Source organism: Lontra canadensis, unplaced genomic scaffold (genome assembly GCF_010015895.1).
Source record: "Lontra canadensis isolate GAN:19392208 unplaced genomic scaffold, GSC_riverotter_1.0 scaffold1, whole genome shotgun sequence".
NCBI classification, from domain to species: Eukaryota; Metazoa; Chordata; class Mammalia; order Carnivora; family Mustelidae; genus Lontra; species Lontra canadensis.
In genome coordinates, this window is record NW_022630995.1 from 33,646,395 (window position 1) to 33,666,507 (window position 20,113).

Below are 20,113 nucleotides of genomic sequence, written 5' to 3' on the forward strand. Positions count from 1 at the left end.
TCACTTAAAGAAATTCTGGTTAAGAGTTATAAAGGTAATTCGTAAATAGAAAAGTCTACCTTTATTCTGTCTTAAAAATATTTCTTTTCGAATTTTGGTATTTCCCCCTTGGGATACATTTCAGGAAATAGAATTTTCCCTGTCTGTGCATATTTGCCTTTGTTTGATAGTGTTCTTGGAATTGGTTTTAAAATCTGGCTCTGAGAACACTGAATCAAGTAAGATAAAGAGCTAGAATCACAAATCAACATCCTTAAGTGTTTTTGCATAATATATGGACATTAGAGATAGGATTAGTCCTTGCGCTTTTGTTGCTGGAACTTTCTTCTATTTTAAGTTATATAAGTGACAATTTAGGCTTTTCCAGAACAGTGATTCTCAACAGCATACATGTAGCGCCTAGGTTTGTGGATGGCAAGAAATTATTGCTAGTAATTATATCTCAAAAAAATTAAAAAAAAATTAGGTTTATTTCCTTAGAGTGGGATATTATATGCCACACCTCTACTTTCTTCTCTGTGGAAGAACAAAATGCTTAAATAAAATTTGCATATGCATATACTTATTAAATACTTTTCATTACATATGCATCATAAAATTTTAAGCACTTCAGTTGTTTAATGGAAACTGTGTATTGTACCAAGTAGGCAATTCAAAGGACTTTTCAAAGTAAGTTTGACTGTTGTGGAGTCATCTCATGTCACTGCTCCAAATTATAGATCTGAAAATACAGATTAAATTCTTTAGGGGAAAATAGTTAAAACCTTAAAGTATGAACAGATCAGTATGAATTGGAAGCTAGGTCTCATCCTGGAGTGCGATGTCTACTTTAAAAGTACTTATCAACTAATAACAACCCTGTAGATTTTCAAGAGGGTAAGGCGACAGCTTTTTGACAGCCCTTCCTATGCATGGCAGGTTATAATAATGATTTCAGCAATGGCAGGAAGAAAGATCCCATTGTGATTTAGTTCTTTGTTCCATTCTTGGACTTAGTTTATTATTTGTGAACATTTTCTGGGCGCAGAACGGGGCAGGAAAAAAAGGAGGAAGATGTGCACCACCAGAGTTTATCGAGTACTTCTGATGGGTATGCAGCGATCTCCAGGACACCTCACTTTCCTTCAGAAAGCTTACAACCTCGTTGAGAAAACAGGTCATATGTGTTGGAGAAAATAGTATGTGCCAGGCAGTAAGCAAAGCACGCAAGCCTATTGTATCTCATTTGATCCTCATAAGTGTCAGATGGATGGTAATCATGATTTGCAGTTGAATAAAATGTGCCTCAGACATTAAGTATTGGTTCAAGATCCTACAGGACCTCAGTGTCCTATGAATTAGGAAGTGGAGAGGGCACTCGGGGCTGATGTTACAACTTTTAAAGCAGGGGGCTTGGAAGCCTCTAGAACACCCCTTAGGGAGTGTGGAAGGGGGCCCACTACTGGCCTACTTGGGCTTTCTGGGTGGAGACCAGGGATGATAGATGTCTTGCAACCCAGGACAACCCTATATAACGACGAATGTCTTCTGCGAAGCTTGTAAACACCCTGCCAGATATTCATGTACGCAAACAGCATGTTTGGAATCATCTGAGCCCACAAGCCCTAAACATAAAGTATATTTTATGGCTTTAATATACACTATTTCTTTCAGAAGTGGAAAACTTCTCTAATTTTAAGATAACGTGTGTTTAACATTTTTGGGGAATTTTCTTAACGTTGTTCAGCATTTTGAAATTGCCGTTCTCGACAGCAGTGCAAATCACGATTTCTGGCTTGACAACACAACACGTGCCTCGGTGACTTTGCATTTATGGTTGTTGCCTTCTCAGTGAATCTCCCCGTAGATGCAGGCGTCTGTGGACTGTTTGTTGTGACAAACAGTGTAGTTCTGTCCGAAGATTTGCTTATTGAAATGTATCTCTCCTTTTATTTCTCCTTTTCTGAAATTTACGTGTATAGATAAGTTGTTTATCTCTGAATTTCACTCAAAATAGTAAGGAGATGTTATAAAATACTTGTTATAGCAAGGGAGTGTTGTTTCTGATAGGATTACGCTGGGTTCGATTTTTCGGGAAAGTAACTTTGAAGGTAATGAAGGTTTTAAGTAAATGAGTGATTCTAGAGTCTAATTGGGTATTAGAGTGTCAGTGCTGAAAGCACTTTATTTTGGAGGTTTTGGGATAAAGGAGTGGTTGTGAACACAGCAGCATTTATCTGCTGTTATGAAACTAGGATACCTCTGGGAGGAGGTGTCAGGAGGAATTAGACCAAGGCAGAGCCAGGAGTTGTGGAACTGCAAGAAGGTTGTATAAGTAAAGATGTAAAGAGGGATTGGACAGAACAGAGAGTGAGACAAACTGAGAAAAATTGGTTAGACTTTTGGGGGACTATTCAAGAAAGACAGGTAAAGTGAAATTCCTTGATTTTTAATTATTTCCCTTATGCCTCTTTGGCATCACTTAAAAGTGCACAGAAAGTTCTCATTACAGGAACAAAAATTTTGTGACTGTGTCTGTTGATAGATGTTAACTGGACTTATTGTGGTGATCATTTTGCAATAAGACATTTTGATTTGTGACATTGTACAACTGAAACTAATAAAATTTTATGTGAATTATTACCTCAATGAAAAACAGTAAAGTAAAAATAATTGAATCAGCTCTTTCTTCAAGGAATTTGCCCTCTGTTAGGAAAAAAGATAAAAATAAAAACTTAATGTCATGTGCTAAGTATAATAATAGCAATACGTTCGAAGTTTAGTGTGGGATAATGTGATTGAAATAATTAGGTAGAAGTGGCTGGGTGGCTCATCGGTTAAACCTTCAGCTCAGGTCTTGACCCCAGAGTCCTAGGATGGAGTCCCGCCTCGTTGGGCTCCCTGCTCAGCGGGGAGTCTGCTTCTTTCTCTCCCTCTGCCCCCCCAACACATGTGCTCACACACGCTCTCTCTCTGTCTCTTTTTCTTGCGCGCTCTCTCTCTCCAGTAAGTAAATAAAATCTTTTTCTTTTTAAAGATTTTATTTATTTATTTGACAGAGATCACAAGTAGGCAGAGAGGCAGGCAGAGAGAGAGAGAGGGGGAAGCAGGCTCCCCGCTGAGCAGAGAACACAATGTAGGGCTCGAACCCAGGACCCCGGGATCATGACCTGAGCCGAAGGCAGAGGCTTTAACCCACTGAGCCACCCAGGCGCCCCTAAATAAAATCTTTAAAAAAAAATAATTAGGTAATTCAAAGAAAATCTTATCAAGGGCACAGTACTTGAGCTGTATCTAAATGGGTGAACGCATGTGAGTTTTCATCTACTTCTTGGAAAAAGAAGAATTACACACAACTGTAGCTTACTCGGGAATAGTTTCTCAACCTTACAGTCAAAAGATCAGGCAGTGAGAGCAGGAGAAGATTCCAGTTTCGTGCAGGGTTGCTGGAAGCCTGCTATGCCCTCCATTGCAGATGGTGACCAAGTAGGGCAGTGTCCTCTCTGCGTACAACTTTCTTGTCCCTCAGACCAGGGATGGTAACTTGCTCCTGCCACTCCTGGAGTCTGCATTATCCCTTGTGGATTTCCTACTGCCAACCTTTTTTTTTTTTTTGATAGTCCCTAATTAAACCCTCCTTAATTTGATTGTGTCATCTGTTTCCTACTTGAAACCTTATGGGTACAGTGTGTAATTGCATACTGAGAAAATGGCAAAACACACAATAACAATAAAGAGGAAAGTGTCTTTATTCTAAATTACAAATATAATATCACAAATAAAAAGAATAATCAGTACACATCGGGCCTTATTATAGTGAGATGTAGCATTCTTGGTCAGGGACATATCATATTGAGAGAAATAAAGCCATTGAGGTTTTGATGGTTAAAATAGAAAAAATTGAATTGATAATATGTAAAATTTTGTATTTACATATTTATATCCAATGGGGAAAAAACCCACAAAGGGTCTTATACTGAACCAGATACAAGTGGGAATTTAATTTATTTATGCGCTTATTCATTTGTTTAGGAGTGCGCACATGATTTCTGCTTGGAGATGCTCTTCTGTGGTCCTGCTCGACATTTATTGAGCTTTAATGGCATTACCACAAGGCATAGAAGCATTAATTTTCATTAATGGGGCACAGGAAAATGCTGCTGGAAGGAAACTATTGTTACTAGATTATTTCATTGATACAGTTTTTATGCTTTGTTTTAAAATCAGCTGTTAGGTCATGACTTCAGGGTCATGGGATCAAGCCCCATTTGGGCTCTGCACTCAGTGGGGAGTTTGCTGGAGATGCTTTCTCCCCTCCCCGTGCTTTCCCCCCACTTACATTCTCTCTCTCTCTCAAAAATAAATAAGTAAAATCTTAAAGAAAATAAAATCAGCTGTATTCTTAATGTGGAGCTTGTAGTGGCTTGTGTGAGTCTCTGGCATCTTTGAACTCAGTATGTGGTTTCATGGAAACATGTACCTGTTCTGGTACCGACCGACCTTTTCCAGCTTTGCAGCTGGGGAAGCGTCTCTGCCTATTTTTGCTTTTATGGAAAAGGTAGATAATATTTTGATGAGGGTAAAGTTTCAGAGTCTGTCTGCATTCCCTTTATCAGCAGTTCTCCAACAGAAAAGTAATGAGCCACCAATGTTATCTGAAATTTTTTAGTAACCACATTATCAAAAAAAAAGTGAAATTAATTTAACAGTACGTTTTATCTAACTCCGTATATCCAAAATAGCATCATTTCAACATGTAATCAATGTTTTAAAATTATTAATGAGAGATTTTACTTTTTTTCATGCAAAGTATTTAAAATCCATGTGATTTACGCTTCTAGCACTCAATGTGAATGCAGAATTTTCAATAGAAATACTGGATCTCTATTTAGATTTCATAAAATGTGTTATTGAAAAAGTAGCTTCACCTACCCAAGAAGTTCCCTTCAACAGTCAAGTATCAGTTTATAAATTTAGATTTACTTTTTATATAAATTAGGTTTAAATTAATTATAATGAAATAAAATGAGAAATTCTGTTCCTTAGTTGGACTAGTCACTCAGGTGTTCGTTAGCTCCAGTTGCTCCTCATGGCTGCCATATTGGACCGCATGGCTACAGATTATTTTAGTATTATTATTATTTTATTTTATTATTTTTTTAAGCTTTACCGATTTATTTGAGAGAAAGAAAAGGAGCATGGGTGTGTGGCGGGGAGGGCCAGAGGGAGAGGGAGAGAGGGAATCTCTACTAGATTCTCCACAGAGTGGAGAGCCCAATTTAGGGCTCGATATCACAACCCTGAGATCATGACCTGAGCCAAAATCAAGAGTTCCATGCTTACCTGACCGAGCCACCCAGGTGCGTCAGCCACGGATTATTCTTAAAACCATAGATTGCTTTTGTATTTCTCAGGTTACTTTTTTTTTTTTTAAGCATCTTATTTATTTGACAGAGAGAGAGAAAGCAAGTGAGAGAGAAAACACAAGCAGGAGGAGTGGGAGAGGAAAAAGCAGGCTTCCTGCTGAGCAGAGAGCCCACTGTGGGGGCTCCATCCCAGGACCCTGGGATCATGACCTGAGCCGAAGGCAGAGGCTTAATGCCTGGGCCACCCAGGCGCCCTCCAGGTTACTTTTTATGTAGAAGTAGTCCATGCCTCAAAGTCCTTAGAAACTTTTTATCAGATTAGGTTTATTCATCAAGGGAGATAAATGCCTAGGGAAAAATAGCTCTGCATGTTTGTGCTTTATTCCTGGGGCCGCCTTGCACAGAGTAGGTGTTTAATAAATGTTTACCTAGCTAAATCCTGTTTAGTCCTCAAATTGCAACTTAAATTGCACTTTCTCCAGGAAATAAGTGTCTCCTGACTCTCTCGTCTATCCCGTGTTGCTTCATTCCATTTTCTCAGAAAACTGAGTTCTTTTCCTCCAGGTCATAGATCCGTATAGACGGAGATGAATAATTTTGTGATTAATGTCCATCTTCCTGATAGTTTGTCTATAAGTTCCATGAGAAGGGGGAATGTGTTTTGTTCACTAAAGTGTCCCCTGCTTCTAGCATCACACATGGTGTGTGTGGAATAAATATTGGTCAGATAATAATAGCACAGGGCCATTTAGAATAGGAAGCAATTAGCCAGAATGTCAATTCATAACTTCATACAAGCTGGAGTTTCTTTCATGCTGGGGAGAAGGAATTTTTTTTTTTTTTTAAGATTAGATGCTCTGAAAAATTAGATTCTTAGGGTTTGTTCGTCTTTTTACTCCTATAAGTTTGCCTCTTAGCTTTCTCTCTGTTTATTAATATTCATTGCCTCGAAATAGCTATTACATCACATCTAGCTCTGCTTATAACTTAAGGTATGCTGAAGACAAAAACTTAAAAAAAAAAAAAAGAAAACTGAATTTTAAAATACTTTTCAGGAGCTGAGAAGGGAATAGAAAAAGACAAAAGTGAGTAGAGGAAGCATCTTTTGCTGTTTCAGGGCAATTTAAAATAAACCCACCCTTTTAATTATAGCAGAGTAATGAGCCTTACCCACAATATGTGGAAATATAATTAAAAATGTATTGTGGGTCAGTAGACCAAGTTGTCAGGTCATTATCGGAATCATAAAGTTAGGAGTAATGCCCATTAAAGATACTAGTTTGGAAAGGTTAGAAAAGAATTTAGTCTCCACAAATATAAAGCTAAGCAATTTGAATAATGATTTAGAAAACTGCCAACATTTGACTTAAAAAAAAAAAAACAACTTCTCCTATAACTATAATAAACACATAGAATTATATGCGTGAGGGTACCGCTTGATGAATAAATAAAATCTTAAAAAAAAATAAATTCTCTGTGTAGATGTATGCATTTGTGTGTGTGTATGTAGTCACGTGCATGCTTTTAAAAATTGTACTCAAATTTGATTTTGCCCTGCTGTCCATGTTACTCAACACTTAGTGATATGTTGTCAAGCCCTTTTCTTATCAGCTCGTGTAGATCCACTATGCTTTTCCTAATAGTGCACAATACTCCATTGTATGGAGGTATCATAATTTAATGAACCAGCTGTCCACTGAAGAACAGTTAGTTACTGATCTTTTGCTTTTAGAACAAGAGTCCATGTAGGTTTATCTCTAAAATAAATTCTCAGAAATGGAATTGCTGGGATGCCTGGTGGCTCAGTCCATTAAGCATCTGTCTGCCTTTGGTTCAGGTCATGATCCCAGGACCGTGGGATCAAGTCCCGTATCAGACTCCATGCTCAGTGGGGAGCCTGCTTCTCCCTCTACCTGCCGCTCTCTCTGTATGTGTGTGCTCTCTGTCAAATAAATAAATAAGATCTTAAAAAAAAAAAAAGGGAATTGCTGAGTAGTGGGGGTCTATGCATTCTAAATTTGCTCAGATATTTCTAAATGGCTCTTGAAAAAGTTTTGCCAGCTTTTACTCCCATTAGCAAGTTTTGAAAATTCCTATTTCCAGTGTTGTTGCTTTCAGTTATGTGCTATTAAGCTTGTTAATCTCTGCAGTCTGATAGAGGGAAACAGCGAGTTGTTGTTATTTAAATTAGCGTTTTCTTTAGTTTTGACTAAGGTTAGTTATTTATATGTTTGTTGGACATTTGCGTTTCTGTTGGGACTTGTCCTGCCCTTTGCTCATTTTCCTACAGGCTTGTTCATATTTTTCTTAATAACTTCAAGGAAATTCTTCATAACTTCAAGGAGCTCTTTCTATATAAATGAAATTAGCCTCTTTGTGTCCTTGTAATGTTAATTTTTTTGTTTTTTTTTTTGTCTTTACTGTGTTTATAGTCATTTTGTATTCCCAAACAGAATGTTTGCTTTTTTATGTGGTGAAATGTACCAGTTTTTTCCTCACTGCCTTCTGAATTGTGCTTTTAATGAGAAAAAGCATTGGAAAGTTGAGACACATAGATAAATAACAAGACAAAGACAGATAACTGAGCCTGGCATGGGGAAAAAAAAAATCTCAAGAAATGTTTGTGGGAAATGTGGTTAAGCAGAAATTCAAGTTTCAGTCAAATGTGTTTTTACCAACTATAAATAAACAAAAATTTGGATATTATCTGCCAAAAATTGTTTCACGTTTTTGACAGCTTTTGGAAGAATTGTCAATGTTATGCTTTTTTTTTTTTCTTGTATGCTATGTTATTTGGGATTTTAATTTCTCCAATGATCCCTCTTTTCAGATTTCAAATTATAACCTAGTTCCTGCACCACAGCTGGAGTCCCGTGACCCATGTCAGAAGTACTTCCAGGTCAGACCCATTTCCACATATTTCAATGCAGAGAAGCAGTTTAATATTAAAACTTGAACAAATGGATATGATGGATGATTCTTCGGATGTTAAACATGGTTTGCTAAAATGACATGTTTTTGCTTGTTCTTGTTCATTAATGTATTAGAAAAGGAGATTGTTAAAATAAGATCGTAAAATCCATTGGACTTACGTGTATTTGTGTAATAATTGCACGACTCTAGTAATAGCATAATGTAAAAATATTTTAGTTGATTATAACAGGAAACAAAAGCTATGTCAGATTTTGCCATTGGGTATTGCCTATGGTAGCCTGTAAATACATACGGACAATGAGGTGGTGTTGGTGGTGAGTCTCCATAAACAGCATCTTCGCCAATTGTTGGGTTTGTCTAGAGTCAAACTCCTCAGGTCAGTATTCTCCCGGATCTAGTGCTGATTAAGTTTAGGCCTTAAGGAAACCACCTTAATTTTATTGTACATCCCTCTCTTTGTGTCAGGATGGATGCTAGACTATATACGATGTGGTGTGGGATTTACTTCTTTGCCTCACAGTAATATAATGAGGAAGAAGTAATTGCAGTAACATTTTGAATTAAACACAGGATAGGACTGCAAATCAAAGAGGAATCTGGGGGAATCCATATTTTGTTAGGGTATAAACCACGAAGCAAATTCTGAGTTTTTACGTAAGTAGATTTAAGCCATGGACAAATAGGTATTAAAATCTCTTAGTTCTGTCTTTAAACTCCGGAAGTACGTCCAAGCTGTTTTCTCCTTTATGTAATACTTCATGTTCTGTTTCAACAGAAAACTAAATAAAACATAATAGAATAAACACTAAGCTCAATAGAGATATATGAACCACAGGTAATACCTTTTTTATTCAAAACAGCCAATAACAATGTGACAAACCTAAACTCACACAGGAAAATTAGGAACTTAGAGCTGATTCTCAGAGGCCTCTCATCACCCTTTGATAATTTAGGGGCAGGCAATAGATTTTCTTTGTAAATACATATTTGAACAGGCATATTAATTTTGGTAAATCAAGGCAAAGATGTGTGTCCTTTTAAAAAACACAGTTTAAATTGTTGCGAATGATTCCTTTTAGGAACTCTTTAGCATTTAAAATGTTTTAATACATGGCAAGATCAGCTCTGTATAGAAACTGTAAGGATAAAGCTGGCAAGTATGTAAAATGTGTTTTCCTCTCCATGGAAGTGAACTGATCAAATAGCTTCTAGGAGTTTCTTGCTGTCACTTATATTGTATTATGCTAATGTATTCCTTCTGCCTAATGGTCCTCAAGTTGCTTTTATTTGCTGGTAGGTATATGAGAGATAATGACACTGTTATCCAGCAGGGTTTTCCAGTGACAGTTACTACTATCATATATTAGTCTAGGATGTGACACATTTAACAAGGAAAGCAGTATTCTTAATTCAGTGGAGTGTATATTCCAATCATTTTTTACTTGAAAATTCAGGTGACAGCTAGTGCAGCAGAGTGAGGACCAATAACTAAGCTCAGGTAGCCTCCGTCCCCCTTCTCGACTCCTGGGAGCTGTGACTACAGGGAGCCTTTTAAAAAGCAAACATACCCCAGAACATATACCATTACCCGCCTGGAAGATGCCTCTTGAACCTTTCAGGTTCAACTCAGGAGTCCCTTCCAAGCAGGTCTCTCAGCCCGTGGCATAGTCTGGCATTTACCCTGCTTCAAGGATTCTGTCATTGTTTTAGATTCCCTGTTGGAATTGACGTGAGGCCCACTTCTCAGTTACTCAAGACAACCTGCGTCATTACTTGATTGCTCACCTGCTTTTTCTCACCTAAACCGGTATCTCAAGCTTGATCATTTGACTGTATTCGTCAGACTTGTTCATAGAAGTCTAAAGCTGTCTTTAAAACATACATTAATCTTCCAAAGACATTAAGGCTCTTCCAAACAATGAAAATGGCTTAGAAATTGAGCACAGAAAACATCCTTGGAATAAGCATATACTGTCCCAAGCTTTGAAGGTCTTTATTCTTATTTGGATATACAAATTCCGACTTGGGTTTCCAAAACTGCTTATCTTCACATTTGCCACAGGGGATTTGGGGATGCCAGGCTTCCTCACCGGGCGTGCCTTTCTCATCCTGGCCCACCGGTGGACTCCAGCCTACCCTTCAAGACCCAGCTCAGCTGTGCTTTTTCAGGGTGCCCCTTTCCTCATCCCAAATGCCTTTTTCTCTTAAGATTCTGCCTACTTGAACCATGGCGAGTTTCTTTAATAACTGTTCCTTCTCATTGCCCACTCTGACTGTTCCTTTCTTCTTCTTCTTTTTTTTTTTTTTTTAAGATTTTATTTATTTATTTGACAGAGAGAGACAGAGAGCAAGTGAGCACAAGCAGGGGGAGTCGCAGAGGGAGATGGGGAAGCAGGCTTCTGACTGAGCAAGGAGCCTGATGCGGGGCTCGATCCCAGTACCCTGGGATCACGACCTGAGCCAAAGGCAGACGCTTTTCTGACTGAGCCACCCAGCTCCCCCTCTGACTGAGTATCTTGAAGAAAAGTATCTGGTACATCTCTGTCGTGTCTCCTCACCTCCCCTTGGGATGATTAAAAAGCCAGTCCTCAGGCACTTAAGTTCAGTGGGCATGGGAAACCCTTAGGTGGGTGACACCTAGCTGTTGAAATCACCCTTGTCCCCTAAAGCCTGGAGAAGTTGCCCTGTGTGAAGCTGCTCCTTTGGCTTTAGAAACTAACCAAGGTTAGGAGCGCCAGGGTGGCTCAGTTGGATGAGTGTCTAGTTCTTGGTTTCGGCTCAGGTCATGATCTCAGGGTCCTGGGATCAAGCCCCGAGGTGAGCTCTGCGCTCAGTAGAGAGTGTGTTTGAGGATTCTTCCCTGTCTCTCCCTCTGCCTCTACACCCCACGCCACCCCTGTCACAAGCACGCTCTCTCTTTATCTCTTTCCCTCTCTCTCCAAAATAAATAAATAAATCTTTTTTTTTTTTTTTAAAGAAACTTCCAAGGTTCTAATGCTGTGATCTCTCCGCCTCAGTGACCCATAACCTTTGCCTCTTTTGTTCAGAGAGAAGTTCTTATCATTTTTGTCACATTGAGAGTTTACTTTCATGAGTAATTTCAGGAAACCAGCCTTCTTTTGCCTCTCCTTCCTAAAAGAAAAAAAAAACCTGAGTTATTTCATTTCCTTCGTACTTTGAGGTCTAGTTCAAAAGGCAACATTCCTCAGGGTAGAAGTTGGGCTGTTAACTCCTCAGTGGAAATAAAACTGTGTAGCAGAGAACTGAAAATGAAGAAACTGTCAAGTTTCACCAACGAGCAGGGCAAACCTGGAGCTTCCCTGGGCCATTTGTCAATTTCTGATTTTGTCAACGTGTCACTGGAGCACATGGAGAGCAGCAGGGTATAGAGAGAAGAGTTTCCTGTCATTCATGACAAAAATTTTCCTTTGACAGATGCCTCGAGGTCTCAGAAAAGAGAAACCTTGGGGGCAGGTTTAACTACGGGTTCCAGCATGGGTTTCTATTAGGATGTCATCCGAATTACGGGATTCTGTCTCCATGCTGGGATCTTTGCAACTCTGGGTGTCTGGAAAGCCTGGTTAGTCATGGACTTTAAGTAACCCTGGCTTACTTCATTTTGTTTAAGCCTCACAAAAAATACTCCATTTATTAACAAAGCCTTTTTTTTTTTCAGTTGCTGGAAGGAGAAGACTCAGTTTAAAGTGGTTTAAGCCCACACAAAAAATCAGTTGACTTTAACAGCCAAGAAGCCTAGGGGGTATCCTGTTTCAGGTGTGGCTTGTTTTAGGGATTCCAACAACATCATTAGAGTTTCTTCCTCCCTCTCTGTCTCATAGATCTACTTGCTCATTGGTCCTTGCTAATGCTAGTTGCCTCTTCATGGTGACCCTTCAAAGTTCTAGGATCTTCTAGTTCAAGAACAAGAGAAAAGAGAGCACCCCTTTTCTGATCATTCTGCCAACAGTCTTAGGACTGGCTTTGTGTGGGTCACCTGCTTTTCCTTGAGCTGGTCACCACAGCCATGGGGATTTGCTACTCTGACTGGCTGGGCCTGGGCTCTGTCCTCCACAAAGCAAGGGGCAGTGTCATCTCTGCCTGAAACACATGGGCTGAACCCTTAGAATGTAAGCTGCACACGAGTAGGTGTTTTTCTTTTGTCAGTTTTGCCCACTGCTATAACCTCAGCAGTTAGAAGGCAGTTAGAAGGCTTTTGCATGGCCATGCACACCAGAGAATCTGTTGAATGAAGGAATGAGAGTGTAGAAAGGTTGATGCCCCAAGAAATATTGTGGGGCTGTTACTGGTTAAAGAGGAAACGCATGCCGGGCTATAACAGATGTTTCCCTATGGGCGTGCAGGAGAGCGATGGTTGTAGTAATACTAGCTCTTATGACACTCTCAACTTATATCCATCTCTACAATAGAAATCGATCTTCCTGCATTGATGTTGGGGCTTGATAACAGCATGACAAGCAGCTGTAGAGGTAATGGCCAAGTCTTGAGGGCCCATCTCACCACCAGAAATCCAAGAGCAGAACCCCCTCTGTACTAAAGACTCTCGGGGTCACCAGCATTTGCTTACCTATTCCTCATTCATTTTGCTTATTTTGTGTACTGTCATATTCTTGGCCTTGAGAAGAGCAGCTAGCACATAGCAGATGCTCGATGGTTATTTAGTTAATGAATGAGTGGATGGATTAATGAATCAAACATTTATTGAGTACTCTTCTATGCCAGGCTGTGTTGAAAGACCCTGAAAACTCTGGGAATATAAAAATGAAAGGGAAATGCAAATCGAAATGACAACAAGATGTCACTTCATACCTCCTTGGATGGCTAGCATAGAAAAGACACAACAAGTGTTGGGGAGGATGTGGAGAAATTAGAACCTTCATCCTTTGCTGGTGGGAATGTAAAATGGTGCCCCTGCCTTGTAAAACCACTTGCAGGTCCTTGAAAGGTCATATGTATTTAATTATATAACTTTATGTATAATATTATGTAACTATATAAATACATATAACTATATATATTTCATTATATAACCAAATATATATTATATACATATGATATATATTATTATATATTAATTACATATATAATTAGCAATTCCGCTCCTGGGTTACACCCACGAGAATTGAAAACGTATGTTCATACAAAGCCTTGTATGTGAATATTCATAGCAGTATGGTTTATAATAGCTAAAACATGGAAATATTCCAAATGTTCATGAACTGATGAACACTTAAATAAAATGTGGTCTGTCGATACCATGGAATATGATTTGGCCACAAAAAGGAAAGAAGTACTGATACATATGACAAGAAGGATGAACCCTGATGATCCACTAAGTGAGGAAAGCCAGTCACAAGAGATCACATGTCCTGTGGTGGTTGTATTTATGTGAAATGTCTAGAATGGGCACTCCATAAGGACGGAAAGTAGGTTAGTGGTTGCCAGGAGCTTGGGTGTGGGAGGAACAGAGGGTGACTGCTGATGAGCAGAGGGTTTCTTTTTGGGGTGATAATTGCACTCTGTCATTAGACCCTAGTAATGGATGGACAATTCTGAGAATATGCTAAACACCCCCAAACCGTACACTTTTAAAAGTGAGCTGTATGATATGTAAATTATATCTTGATAAAACTGTCCTAAAAAATGAATAGAACAGTCACTGCCCTCAAGGAACTTACAATTTAGAAGGGGAGAGAGATGTCTCCGTGCCTAGAAGTGCTGATGGGAACAGCCTGCTACATACCTACCATAGAACAGGTGGCAGCCATCGTTGTGTATAGGAGTCAGAGGAAGGCTAAAGGAATGGGGTTTTAAAGGATTCATAGGCGTTTTCAGGTGGGGTATAAAGGGTTTCAGGGGGTAGGGGAGATGAGGGCAAAGGACATTCCTAGGCAGAGGAAACAAACTCCTTGTGCAAGGGGAAAGAGTTGAGAAGGGGCTTGGCATTGTCAGGTAGGTTGATTGTGGCCGCCTTGTAGAGAACAGGGTCGGGGTTGAGGGGCGGAGCGGGGTGCAGTGATGGGGGATGTGACTAGAAGGGTCCACTGAGACCAGTGTAGGGGAATTTGAAGTGGTTGTAGAGTGAGCTTTTGAACAAGTAGATGGTTGACCAGTAGATGGTTTTAAGCAGGAGAGCTCCATGATCAGTTTGTTTTCAGAATGATACAGGGCAACACACGATAGGCTAGGCCACAGAGCTGTTACGCTTGCGGATTTAGAAAGAAACTGGTAAGTGATGCAGGCCTGAAAGCAGGCAGGGAGGAGGTGGGAGGGGGAAATGCGATTCGCTAGAGGAACACTTCAAAGGAAACTGAGAGTATTCAGTAGGATAAGAAACTGATGAAGGACTATCCCTATGCTTCTGGTCTGGGAAATGTAGGGTGGCAATGCCATGAGTTCTCGCTTCAGGTCTAGCCCACGTGTCAGTGGATTTAACTCCATCCCCCTAATTTATAGGGAGTATTAGACCAAGTGGTCTTTGATCTCAAATCTATAGTAAGATCATGGGAGGCAAAGATAAGTGGAAGTTGCTTGAATGCCCCAACTTCTGGGCCTCCATATAGTACTAGTATTGGGGAAAGCAGGCTAAACTGTCTTCCATGGAGAAGAGTGAAAGCAAAAGTTGGGTGAGGGGGACTGGTCCTCGGGCAGAAGAGGAAGATAGTCGTCCTTTCATTTTTGTAGCCACAGAGAATTAGTTTTTCTCCAGAATTGTTAGTTTTTATATTATTGTTGTATTGCTCTTTCCCATCATATATGATTCTCTTCTGTTTATTGTTACTAATGATGCTGGTGGTAAATATGAGGAAGGAGGGGAACAGAGGAAGGCCTGGAATTGGGTGCTGGGGAGCACGGCGGTGACAGGAGCATTGTGCCGTGTGCACCAGAGCTGTTCATTGCAGAGTTTGAAAAACTTGGAGCTGGTAGGATGACAGCTGATGAGAAATCAGGTCTGGTAGAGAAGTATACCAGTCTGTTCTGGGTCACAGCACGTGTACTTTTGACTCGAAATAGCCTTTTCTTCTTCAGGGAGTTATGGCAGAATTGAACAAGAATGTTCTTGAGCCAAGACCAAGGAGCAAAAGAAATCAGTCTGGATAGTATCTTGAAAGATTTTATTTTAAATCTTGCTCAGATGCTACATGGGATAAAAGCTTGAGAAAAGCTAGACTTTTAATATAAACATTTCTTGAGATGTTAACGAAACACTTTTTTTTTTTTTGTCCCATTGTATTCAATGATTTATTCTACAGACATGCATGGAGTACCTACTGTATGCTGTGCTCCTGTTCTGGTTACTGGAGGTCAGAGTCTAATGGGAAACTCCAACAGGGCAAAAATAACACAATGAGAATGTTGCTGTCAGAGATGAGTGTAGGAAGGTTTGGGAGTATAGAAGGAGCCCTGGAATCTGCCTGGAGGGGCAAGAAGACAGTTCACAACTAGGTGATACTTACCTTGAATCTTAAGGGTGAAATAGAAACTTGCCAGATAGGAGGGAAGGATGCTGAGAAGGTGTGCAAAGACAAGGAAGGGGACACGCATGATCAGAGCGTTCCAAGTGCTTCTGAAATCATTATCTGGTTCTAGTGGTTTTTGACCTTGGCCACACATTGGAATCACCCTGACGGGCCCTGGCCCCAGGCTGATTGAATCAGACTCTTTAGGGTGTCTTTAGGAGTGGGCCTTAGCCTTCTGTGCTTTTTTAAAAAAAGCTCCCCAAGGGATGCATGCTGCTGGGGTTGAAAACCTATCCTTGTTCCTATGACACCTGTTTCTTGACTTTGTGGAGTCCTCAGATCCCTTGGCCTTTTCTTCCCAGCTCTCCGTCTCCTTCCTGGCTCCATTCCCTGTCCTCTCCGGGCCATACCCAGAATGCATGCCTTGTCTGTCCCCCCACCTGCCACCGTAATCCTGTCCGCCTTTGTGACTATGTGTTTCCCCCTCCCATTCAGTAGGTTGCCTTTTCATTGTGTGGATGGTTTCCTTTGCTGTGCAGATTTTTTGGGTGGATGCAGTCCTGCTTGTTTATTTTTGCTTTTGTTGCCTTTACTTTCGGTGTCAAATCCAAAAAACTATTGCCAAAACCCATGTCAAGGGGTTTACTGCCTGTGTTTTCTTCTAGAAACTTAACGGTTTCAAGCCTTACGTTCAAGTCTTTCATCCATTTTGAGTTAATGTTTGCGTGGGGGTTAAGGGCCGGGCCCACTTTCATTCTTTTGCATGTGGCTGTCCCGTTTTCCCAGCACCCTTTAGTGAAGAGACTGTCCTTTCTCAGTTGCATGCTCTTGGCTCCTTTGTCATAAGTTAATTGGACATACATGCATGAGTTTATTTCTGGGTTCTCTGGTCCATTCCATTCATCTGTGTGTCTGTTCTTATGCCATCAAACTTCACATTTCTTTTAGAAGTTTCCAACTCTATGTTTCTCCCATGTGACTATTTCTGGACTTTTGTTCCTCTCCTCCTGTTCTCCTAGCTTGCTTCCCTTGGGGCAAGACTTACCTTTCACAGAGAAAATGAAGGCTATCAGTTCTGCTTTTCCTAGACTTGGTGTCACTCTCTCCACCCTTCCTCCCTTTCCTTCCTTCGCTCCTGAAGAAGTGTCCCTTGTCTTGGGCAAGGCTGGCTCTCTCGTATCTGCTGTGGTCCCTCATCTCATCACCTGGATTCTCCCTTCTTCGTCTGTCCCTCTTTCGTGTTTCCGTTTATCCCTTCTCTGTCGCCCTCTGTGTTTCTGCCTTATAAGCAGTAACACATCACAAAGACTCTTGATCTTTAATAAAAGAAAAATGCCTTCCTATAACCCCAAATCATGGGCTGCTCTCCGCTGCCCTTTTGTTCTTTAGTGAAGTTCTTGAAGGTCACTCTGCCCACCTCTGCCCTTCTCCCGAAGCTGTGAGGGGCGGAAGCCGCCCATGTTCTTATCATCAGCCAGTGCTGCTTCATGGAGGCCTGGTCTTTTTGCCCTGGTCAAGAGGTGAATGCCTAGACTCAGTATGATGGCAGTTGAGAGGGAAGGACTCCCCCCTCCGCCCCTCGCCCTGTTCCCCATACTTAAGTCTCCCATGCCCACCTTGTTCTTTCCCTACTGTCTTGATAGGACTATTGACCGTAGCTTTCCAGATGGTCTCCTTGCGAGTGTTTGGCTTCCCTTTGATAATTGTCAGAGTCAGACCCTAGTGCCAAATGGGAGACCATGAAGATGGGACTAGCCTGCCTGTTTGGTTAGGGAGGCACCCTCTGTCTGCGTCATTCTCCTCTCTCCCTGATGACCTCTGGTGTTTTAATTACCTCATTTCCATTGCTTCTTTAATACCTTTTCACCAGAGTCATCTTGGAGAACATGCTGGAGGAAAGTTGCCCTTTCCCTCTGCTACATAAAGGAAGACAGCACACACACGTGTGCACGTGCGCGCGCGCGCACACACACAACCACACACATATCCTCTTCCTCTCCCTCGCTCTCTTTCTCTTTCTCCCTCACCTTCTCTCTCTGTTTCTTTCTCTTCAGCCTCCTTCATTCTTCATTCTGTTGAAGTACTTGATCTTCTCTGCCTCAGGGTCAAGTCCAATCCCTTGGAGCCTGTCTTGTAGGACTCTGCCTGACTCTTCCTCCCCTTTACCGCATCTCCTTTTGCGTTTTGATTTGCGAAGACTCCCCAAAGGTGGATCTGGCCTCTCTTACCTTCCGTTCCTCTCCAGATTGAGGTGGGAAGACCACTCACTCCCTTGTACCTCCCCAGCTCCCATCCTGGTTGATGTTTATCACATTATTGTGTGTTTGTCTTTAGCAAGGCTGAAAGCACTTAGCAGGTGGGATCTTGTGTGTCTCGGTTTCCCTACTCCCAACATGGTACCTGGCAAGAAGAAAGTGCTCAGTACATATGGTGGCCTGCAGTATGGCGAGCAGAGACAGAAGCACGTGAGGAAAGAGGGAACCGTAAAATAATATGAATCCCTAACTGTATGCCAGGCCCTGGGTTAAATGCTGACAGCCATCTCTCTTAGTTCTCAACAAAACTCAGTGAGGTGAAGATACTGTTACTATCCTGATTTTACAGGAAAGAAATGGACAGTTTAACTAACTTTTCTGTTATAACAAGGAATTTGGACTTATTCTTAAACTTTTGGGCTCCAAAGAAAACAGCTCAATGGAAGATTTAAAGAGACATTGTAAGATTTTCTTTGCATTAAAAAAAAAACAAAAACCACCTACCTCTACACTGAGGAATTTTTTTCCTATTATTAAACTCTTCCGGACCCAACATCTTTATCCCATCCTGTTGGTCTGTTTGCTTTCTCTGTGTCGGTACAACAGAACTGTTTCTATCACTTGGAGCTAATCAGGTGGTAAATTTGGGGCCCCTGGCAGGCAGCTCTGTGCTCTGTCCCTTGGATGTAAAGGGGTGCGGTTTGTTGACACATTATGGTTATTACTATACTAAATCCTCGGGCCTGCATTTCTCATTTTAATCCTCAGAACAATCCTGGCAACAAAAATGCCCCATTTTTCAGACAAGAACACTGAAGGTCAGGTGTCCTAGATCACTCAGCTAGTAACTAGCCTGTCTCCCTGGCCCCGAGTTCTTTGTTCTTACCCTCCTGGGCACTGCCTCCCACTTTCAGGGGCCTCCTCCTTTGAAGCCTTCATCTTTCTAGGAATTTGCTAACTTTTGCCTACTTCTTTTGACCCCAGATGACCGCTTAGCTGATAGTTAACTCCCAGAGACAACTGTATACTTCATAGCATTAACTTGGCTGCCTTAGTTCTAGATGTGAACCTTTGATTTTGCTCCCAGGTGATACCATCGTTTAATATCGGAAACACACTCAAACTGTGCTCAGGCTTTGATCTACAAAAACAGCACAGAAAGAGCTGTTTTGTACAGGATGGTCCTGTTGTTCTAATGTAACCCACCCAAACCTCCCCTTTGTGATTTCTAGCGCACAGGAGAGTGACAAAGGGCATAGGGAGGACAGTGGGATCTAGAAGAACATGGCTAAAAGTTTTTTTAATCTGTCACACCCAGGATACAAAAGCTATTTAATCACCTAGAAATTCTGATGGTATTCTTTCTGAAAATGTTTATGGTTATGAGCAAAGTAAATAAAACTTTCTCTCTAATAACATTGCTAGAATATAGTACCTAACATCCTAAAATAGCCTGATAGAAGATTTTTTTTGCCAGGTCTTTAAAAAAGCCAAAGATTTCCTACTTTCTTATAGTAATGTCATTCTGAATACCCAAGAGTTTTCTCTTGTGTGCCCATGTTACAGATATGTGTCTCGGGGAAAATTCTGTGGCTTCAAAGTGAGCCCTTTCCTATCAAGTGCTGCTCTTGATTGAGGGTGAATTCTAATCTGTAATACACAGAAGTGGTAGTAATAGTTAAAACAGTGTAATTTGCAAAATATGTAGTCATCAGAGCATTGTTTAAAAGGGAGCAACAAACTAGATTCTCTCTTCCTATAAAATGAACCCCAGGTGGTTAGTTACATTGCTGGGTAAGCAGGAATCCTGATAAATAAATGGGGTCTGAAGTTTAACCACTTGGTTTACAGCCCTTAACTGTCTCTGTGGGCCACACCGTCATTGCATTTATGGATGTGGGCCCTGCTTACAGCATTATGTTGCCTACCTTTCTAGAAGCACATGGACTCCCAGGTGAGTGGGTGACTCTTTCCTAAAGTAGGCGATCCTGAGTATTTGATGATAGAAAGGAGTACCTCTAAGCTCCCAAATGGAGGAATATTCTTACCTTTCTCTCCTGGGGAGGTCCCTGTTTTGCTTGGGGAGTGGAAGAGGCAGTTG

General features: G+C 40.8%; 1 protein-coding gene across 4 annotated transcripts in view; it reads left to right on the plus strand.

Moving 5' to 3' along the window:
- Window positions 1-20,113, plus strand: part of APBB2 (amyloid beta precursor protein binding family B member 2) — a 378,415-nt gene that overhangs the window by 176,127 nt on the left and 182,175 nt on the right. For all 4 annotated transcript variants that reach the window (XM_032852788.1, XM_032852806.1, XM_032852795.1 and 1 more), the window contains one exon: window positions 8,176-8,244. In XM_032852788.1, the coding sequence (XP_032708679.1) occupies window positions 8,226-8,244 (19 nt within the window). In that variant the 5' untranslated portion in view covers window positions 8,176-8,225. The remainder of the gene's footprint in view (window positions 1-8,175; window positions 8,245-20,113) is intronic.